Source organism: Emydura macquarii, unplaced genomic scaffold (genome assembly GCF_026122565.2).
Source record: "Emydura macquarii macquarii isolate MOO-44397 ecotype Brisbane River unplaced genomic scaffold, CSIRO-AGI_Emac_v2 contig_2768, whole genome shotgun sequence".
In the NCBI taxonomy this organism is placed as follows: domain Eukaryota; kingdom Metazoa; phylum Chordata; order Testudines; family Chelidae; genus Emydura; species Emydura macquarii.
In genome coordinates, this window is record NW_027132905.1 from 34,343,007 (window position 1) to 34,351,592 (window position 8,586).

At 42.8% G+C, this 8,586-nt stretch overlaps 1 protein-coding gene across 5 annotated transcripts in view; it reads left to right on the forward strand.

Annotated features, from left to right (window-relative positions):
- The window catches only part of HP1BP3 (heterochromatin protein 1 binding protein 3), a 63,501-nt gene extending 55,307 nt beyond the window's left edge, over positions 1-8,194 (forward strand). For all 5 annotated transcript variants that reach the window (XM_067566997.1, XM_067566995.1, XM_067566993.1 and 2 more), the window contains 5 exons: positions 23-113; positions 832-991; positions 4,370-4,481; positions 5,546-5,674; positions 6,982-8,194. In XM_067566997.1, the coding sequence (XP_067423098.1) occupies positions 23-113; positions 832-991; positions 4,370-4,481; positions 5,546-5,674; positions 6,982-7,267 (778 nt within the window). In that variant the 3' untranslated portion in view covers positions 7,268-8,194. The remainder of the gene's footprint in view (positions 1-22; positions 114-831; positions 992-4,369; positions 4,482-5,545; positions 5,675-6,981) is intronic.
- Positions 8,195-8,586: the final 392 nt, after the last annotated feature.

Here is an 8,586-nt window from a genome sequence, read left to right on the forward strand (position 1 = left end):
CTATGTTGCCCATTTTTTTCAGACCCCAGCTGTTGAAGAATGCCCTGCAGAGAGCCGTAGAGAAGGGCCAGTTAGAACAGATCACAGGCAAAGGAGCTTCTGGAACATTCCAGGTCAGAGGCCAGAGTTAGTCTTTCTTCACCTTCCATTGTTGTTTATACCACATATAACCCTTCTGTTTTCTCCCCCTCTGATTTTATTGGGCTGCAACCTTCTCTAGCAGCCTATCAAGTAAGAGTCACATGCAGTAGTTCTCAGATTATGGAATATTAGGTTGGTCTACATTTCTGGAGCAGGCCACCTGACCATTCTTGCTGAGATTTATAGTGTCTGTTGTCAATAGTGCTACACATGCTGTTTCAGCTCTGACTCATTAGGGTGATGGGGCTGGATGGTGGGGTAAGTTTTACATGGTCAGTGTAACTATAAATGCTTTTCTAGAAGTGTGTGTGTCCGTCCGTCCGTTCCCCATCCATGGCAGTGGCACAAGGAAGCCTAAATCCATTGGCTGCCTGGTCTGTGTGATGGAGGAAGATCATAGCATGTTAATTTGCCTGTGGTGTTAGTCTCTTCAGCTCAATGTAAATGTAGCTACTGTGTATCTTGGAGATGGGACCATGTCTCCAATAAATAACATTTCTGGCCAATTGACTAAAAGACCTGTCTTCTCCTTGTGGGTGGGAGAGAAGTATTCCCTATGCAACGTTTTAATGTAAAACGTATCTGTGCTAATGCAGGAGCCCCGACTCACCTGGTGCAGAGGAGTCTTGTCCTGGCCTGGTTTGGGAGAATTTTGTCTTGATCGCTTTTCTCTTCCTCCTTGGAAAATAGCTGAAGAAATCAGGGGAGAAGCCCTTGCTTGGTGGGAGTCTGATGGAAGATGCCATCCTGTCTGCTATTGCTGCCATGAATGAACCGAAGACCTGCTCCACCACAGCTCTGAAGAAGTATGTCCTGGAGAACCACCCCGGGACCAACTCCAACTTCCAGGGTATGACTCCAGATTAGGGATGCAAAACCTTTTTAACCGTTAAATATTAGTTTTTCCATTAAGATTAATACTTCTCAGTTAACCGGCGGCGCGGGCTCGCCGTCTCCATGATGATGGCACTGGGCCATGGCAGAGGCAACTGCTGCCTGCCTAGGGAAGCTGTGGCTGGAGCACCCCGTTGTGGCACACCAGGAACCAGGGGTCTGAGACCTTGTGGAGCTGGGCTGGAGGCGCTACCTGGGGACGGAGGGAAGGGAGTAGATCCGGGGGGGCACACAATTACATCAGTTAAACGGTTAACCAATATACATTTAAGAGTTTAAATGGTTTCCTTTTTTAACCAATATTTACATCCCTACTCCAAATCTACAAAGCTGTCAGTTTCACAGAGACTAAGAGGGAGCGTCCCAGAAGCCACAGAATTCTCTCTACTCCCTGTTAAAAATATACTGTTTGACTTAGCGAGGCCAGGCAGCAGCTCAGCACTATCCTTTGTGAAAGAGGCACACTACAGAGATTCCCAGGATTTTAAAGCCCGTTATTTCCATTGAGTCCCAATCAAGGCTTATAGCAGCCTGGTCTGTCTCAGACCCATAACGGATTTTTGTGTCTTCTTGCTCTGAAGCCCATTTTTAGGGGAGGAAAATAGTCTACTACAGCAGTCTATTAGTCTAGATGGTCTAGTCATATTTGTCTTAAGCCACTTCTGGAAAAATTCTAGGAGACTGTGGCTCAGAAAAATAAATGCAGTTCCAAATTTACTTCCTACTAGAGGAGTTGTACAGTTCTAGCCCATGAAGCACCCACTCACCAGCTTGGTCAGTTTTGCTTGTTTGTGCTGCCTCCACGTCTCCATATTTGTGTCTGACTTAAGATTAAGTCTGTGGGTTAGTTTTATTTGAAAGGGGCATAGTACATCTTGGTTGTCAGAAACAAAATAAATATGTGAAATTATAATTTGACTGTGATGTGTAAACCGTTTTGTATTATCAGTAGTGGTGATGCCTTAGGGGCTTAAAGGTAGATTTTTCTAATAGTTCACTTGCAGAGGAAGTACAGTATATGGTGTTGATCTGAGCACTGCTGCACAGTATGATTGTTTGACCTGGACTGGTGATCAGATGAAGCAGATATCAGATCACTGTGATTTCCTACTAATGCCAGACCCAGAAGCACATCTCCAGACACGTTAGCATGTTACCATTTTTGGCTCTTTGTTTCAAAAGTTTGATGCTTAGTGCTTTCCTGCAATGCTTTCAGGAGACAGGGCCATAGATAGCAAACCCAGTCTTGTACTCTTCATTTGTCAGTTTGAGAATATTGCATCAGCAAATCTTTGATGCAGGGCTATGGCTACTGTTCTTGTCATTCAGAGATCATGCTATCCAGTTTTGTCCCATGCCCACCTTTAATCTTGGGTGTGTAGGAAGAATTCTGAGGCCTGTGATTCAGGCTGGTCTAATACGTATTTTAGCACTGGCATTATTTGGTTTCATAGCATTGCTGTAGGAAACTTTCAACTCTGGTTGTTAAAGGCATATACAGTTCAACCTACCCCCAGTGCCTGAGAACACTGATTACTGCTTGCAGAGATATGACATCTAGTTACTGCTGATCCTGTGTGGAAACTTCAGCATGCTATCTATTAATTTGCATCCCATACCACTAGACAGAAATACCTGAAATGATCTCACTCCCTTTCTGGACTAATCCAGAGAGGGAGACCTGAGGAGATGTAGCAGACAGGTGTACGTATGCTAGGAGGAGTTCAGTGCCCTGCCATGGTTGTCGTTTTGTCCCTCACACTTCTAATTCCAGTTAGATCCTTCACATATGAAGTCTTCACTGCCCAGGTTTAAAAATAGCCTGATGATGCATATTATAAAACTTTGGGGTTTTTTTTTTTAAATAAGTGTTTTTGTACTCTTAAGCATCTAACAGGGCCAAAGCTAATAGTTTAATGGAAATGAGCCATTCAGTCAAAATGCAAGCTCTTTAAATGATATTTTTCATTTAAATTGTGTTCAGTGGGAATAGTCTGTAGGTTGATAGAAGGATGGCTTAGACCCAGGTGATTTAGTAGAGAGAGATGACGTTTCAACATAACAAGCCCCACTTCAGCAATATTATAGAAGCTGGCTGGAGTGAATATCTTTCCATTTATTATGCTTAATATTACCAGATAATTTAACCAATATATTCCTTTTGGTTCTGGTGGGTTTTTTTCTATGACGGAGTCCCGAGGGAGCAACTTGGACAGTGGGATCGCTGAGCCCTCCACACCCATCAGCCTGGACTATGTCTTTCTCACTGTGATGCTAATGTCAAGCTACAAGCCTCTGATAGGCACTGCAATTACACAGCCATCCACAGACAGGGACACACCCAACTGAGTTACATGAATGATCTCCAGCCTTCAGCCAATTCCTCCCTGTCTTGCACCCCAGAATTATACTGTCTTACACTGCTCAAGATTCCCTTGGGCAGTTCAATTTCATTAAGTAGTTCACCACTCTCTGTGTGGAAAGGACATACACAGGCCTTTATAATCTGAGCTGAGATTTCCCAAGCACTTCAGCCCAAAATACATGGTTTTAGATAAAATATAAAAGTCTTTTTCATTCTCTAGGTGAAAAGGATCTTTCCTGTCTCTCACTGGCTTGAAGGGAAGTTAACTTGTGTAAATGTTCCATCCTAACTGAAACGGAAAACTGTCTCATGACAAACTGTTGAACCAGCTATTTGCTCCTATTTGCAAGAGTGGCAAGTTCCTTTTTACATGTGCAGGAGGCTCCATCACTGCACACAAGTGCCAAAGAAAAGACTGGAGCAAAAACATATATTAACAATTTTTTTCCTCTGGTTCTTGACCCCTCAAATCTTGCCCTAGCAATTCACTGTAACAAGGTAGAACTGAGAGGGTGAGGGACCTGAAAACAAAAAGCAGGGAAGAGTGGGAAATGAAGTGTTCAAAGTAAGGCAAAAATACTTCAAAGAACAATTGGAACAGAACAGAGACTAAATGTCAGTGTAACTAAAATTAATTATGTTGCTATCAGAAACATTTATAAAAGAGCTGTCTCCAATCTTAATATTTCCACCAAGAAGCTTTGACAGCCTTGGGAAGATTTAAACTAACACTTAACTGTTTTAGGCCCAGCACTTGAATCTACCTCAATATTATCTGTGTGGAGGATTGCCCTGTATGTTCTAAATATAGTACATTCATAGTAAACCTCTTCTAAAGCAACTCTCTCTAGCTAGGTGCTATATAGAAGTTGACTGCATCAGAAAGGTGAGGGGGACTGTATCGAATAATGAAGTCAGGATTTGTGGCTATATGAAGGTCCTGATGCACCCTTACTTCACTTCCCACAGTGCATCTACTGAAGAGAACCCTGCAGAAATGTGAGAAGAATGGTTGGATGGAGCAGATCTCTGGGAAGGGTTTCAGTGGCACCTTCCAGCTCTGCTTTCCTTATTACCCCAGGTAAAGAGCCCTCCGCTGACAGGTGGTCATGCAGAGCATTTCACACACCATTAGCCCAGCAGTCTTGATTAACATGTTGATATTCACAGGATCAATTTATTTTCTTTGAAAGATTTTTTTATAGGGTTAAACAACCTTGATTATGCCCAACACTGTGTAACCCATACCATTCTAGGTTCTGATAACAAATCTGTGCTTAAACATTATAATGGCTTTACCAACCTGGAAACTATTAAATAAAATATTGAGCCTAGTATTCTCAGTTACTCTTCCTGGTGTCTTTTGTAGTGCCCATAGTGTATTATTTAAGTGCTTCTAAGATATAGCGAATCTGCATGATGAGGTACTTTGTGCCCCTCGTAGAGTTTGTTTAACACAGGAATTATTATAAGGAAAAATACCCTTAATCCAACTATCCCACTATACATAATACAGATATGGGGGAAGATCGGCGTTTGCTCTATATGGAGGGGAGAGAACAAGTTCCAACTCCACCATCTTTAATCTCTTCCCTTGGCTACGTTGAGCTGAGCCACATGGAGCACAAAGTTGGTGACTCTCAAGAGTCTCTTCGGAAGAGCAGTGTGGCGTGACAGGTCTGCTTCTAAGCGTGAATCAACCCACTAATCTTCAAGTCCCATTATGTCTTCATCACAGTTGCCTGGGATCATTGAGAACCTGAACTAAAACTGCCATCCCCCTGCTATGTCTGCAATGGGATGGAGCAATGTGTAAGAGAGTTCGAGGCAGGGCTGCTTAGGAAGAGGTGGGGGTGTGGCATGTCCATTAATTTGCAGGCCAGCTTGACTTCATCCACCAAGGCCCTCCCCAAACAGCACCTCACTGATTTCTACTTTGTATAGCAACATACATGGAAATCAGCATCTTGTGTAAGTTCCACAGTGTGTGGAAACTCAAACGAGCAAGATTTTACTGCAACAAAATGGGCAACTATCCCTGGTAATGCAGGGTCAATCAGTGGCTATCTTTCAGCCATCTGACACTGACCTTTGTATCCTTTTATGAGAGTGGGGTTCTTTATGTTAACAAAATTACTCTTGCAGCCCAGGTGTGCTTTTCCCAGAGAAGCAGCAAGAGGAGGATTCTGAGGACTCGGAGGAGGAAGAGGAGGCAGAAGAGGAATCTGAGGAGGAAGAAGAGTCTGAGGAGGAAGAGCCTCCTCCAAAGAAAAGGTATTGAGCTGAAAATAAATGGGCTCCTCCAGGCTAAAATGTATGACTGTCCTGCAGTCATAGCTTCATGGCTGTTCAGCAGCAGGCTCCAGCAAAATATCATAGTGCAGGAGTAATTGGAACATGGACCTTCCATGAAGGAACTGAGATCATATTAACCAAAGTTTGGGGAAACTCATTTGCCTTTGTCGGGGCTGTGGTAAAGTTCTTTATGGCTAGGGCTAGCTGCTGAGAACTGATAGTCTCCATTAGTAATATTTATGCTACAGAAGACTCTAGGGATACTGTAGCTTGGTGTGCTAGCACTTCACCTTTGGAGACTAGAGTTCAAATGTTAGAGTGTTTAGTCTTTGGCAGGGAATAATTATCCACAAATAGCCATTATTGGTATGAAGAGGCCCAGGATTAGAATAGCAGGGGATGTTGCAGGCATTTGTAGTATGGTGTATGGTTTTTTATGGTTGGAGGCTTTGAGCACTGTTGGGATCAGGATTCCATCGTGGTAGGTGCTATATACACATGCTCAGTGTGCACCAGGCCTGACTCTAGTAATAGTCATTTCCTCAATTTCATAAAAGCTGATGGGAAAAGAGCATGTTCTTATCCTTTGTACCATCTTTCCATCTTTAGTGTCCATTTAGTTTGTCCATTTAGCTTCCCCATCTTCCTTCTGTGCCTTAGGAAAGTTGTGCTCTCATTTTAAAAGTTGCAGACTTCTTAATGAAATATCTGATAAATAGAGGATAATTTTACCTTGTTCTCTTCTGGCTGGTGTACTTACTGTTCTAAAGCCAAATGAAACTGTTCTTGCTCCAAATGCATATTTGTGATGAATGGCCTATATCAATGTTTCTCAACCTTTTTGATACCAGGGACCAGCTTCCTATACTGTGTCTGGGAGATCTCTGGGACCATGGACCAGTCGTTGAGAAACACTGGCCTATATTACTAACAAGCCCAACACAAAAGAAAGCTCTTGGTCTCTTGAGTTGCATGACTCAGACTTTTGTGTGACTGGCAGTATTCGCATGGTTATATGTTAACAAAGGAGATACAAACTTAAATTCTGCTCCTGCTTGGATGAACACTATGGGGACAGTTAAGAGCTTTACACTGTGAACTCACTTGGAAGATTTTCTGCTGTTGGGGTCTGGCTACTCCAATTGAGGTGAATCATTGCATGCTGGAACCTCCATGTTAAAGATGAAGGATGCTGAAATCTGCCTCATTTTTATATCAATTAGCCCTTGGGTTCTCTGAAAGCTTTTGTGCCTTGGTACTAAACTCTTTTGTCATTTCTTTGATAGGATGCAGAAGAGACCCCCCCCCAAATCCCAGAGCAGGGCCCCCCCAGTGAAAAGAAGAGAGTCCAAACCCAAGCCAAGAAAGGCACCTGCAGCCCGCCGTGGAAAAGCAAAGCCCCTACCCAAAGTCAAAACCCCTGTCAAGAAAGCCAGACCAGCAGCCCCACCCATCAAGAGGCCCTCTGGCAGCAGCTCTTCTAAGAAACCAGCAATGAGTGGGAGGAAGGAAGTGAAATCCCCGGCTAAGGGCAAATCCACCATGAGGAAGTCTCTCCGGGCAAAAAAGTAAACTTTTCCAATGTGTCAGGAAATCCCATGGTCAAATCCACAATCTTATTTTATAAAGTCAACTTGCATTTGTATTTTAGTTCTGATGCTTAAACAGTTTTTTTTTTTCCTTGAATGATGGGGAAAAGCTGAAAACGTAAGTCAAACCAACCCAAGCATTTCAATTAGATCTAGATGCCCTGTGCCTGTCCTCCCCCCAGCACAAGTCGTCTTTAGTTTCTTCAATAATTTTAGAACTTTTCTAGAATGTGTAATCTGTACATTTTAGGGCGTTCATTTTGGTTTTGGTTTTTTGCTTTTTAAAACTTGTTCAAAGAAAAGTTTTATATCTTTAGACAGCAGGAACAGGATCATTGGGGAAATGAAACTCTGAAGTGAAAAGTCAAAACTGCAGTAGCTTTCTCCTTAGATTTCCTGCATGGTATCTAACACAAAGGGTTCCTAATGCTTCCATGGTGAAGCAAAATATATGCAGTGCTTGCACTGAATTCTGAAGGTGCTTCTCTCTGCTTGGCTGTTGTAGTGATTTGCTAAGAAGATGTTCTGTTTGACCCCTTCAGACCAGTAAGTTCCCCTTGAAAATGCGTCAGATCTCATGAGTGGATATAAAATATCTTGACCCATTTGACATCTAAGGGGTCCCAAAAGAAGCAATCTACTGGTTTTCAGTTAGTCAGGTTGTGATTTGAGTAAGTGATTCCACATATGTTACCTAAATACCAAAATATATAAAAGTCGTCTTGAATCCAACTTTGAAAAGTTTAAAAAAAAAAAAAAAGATGAAGAACCTGAGTTTTCACTTCTTGTCTGCCCTTTTTTAAATTAAAAAAAAAAAAAAAAAAAAAAGTTGGAAAGTTATATAACTGCTAATGTAGAGCTGTAAGTGATGAACATGCAGTTTGCTAAAATAAAATGAAACTAGATTCCAGCCCTGTCTTGTGTGCTTCTTCCTCCCTGCAGCTTTTTCAGCTTCTTTAGGTGATGTAGAAGGAGAGTGGGATTACCAAAAGGATCAGTGTAGAGACCCATTTTATTTAACATTTTGTTCAAGGAAATAAGAACCATCCCAAATGTCCTCACCTTCCACTCCAAATTAGGGATGTAAAATACTTAATGGTTAAACAATTATTGGTGCAGACTGTGTCCATGATGACATCATCAGGCCATGGCAGAGGGAGGCAGCTGCTGCCTGGGGAGGCCAAGGCCTTGGTGCAGGCGCTGCGGAGCACCCTGCTGCGGAAGATCGGGGATCACTGGTCTGAGATGGGGCTCCCCTGCGGAGCCAGGCTGGGGGCACTACCCGGGGCTGAGTGGGGTGTG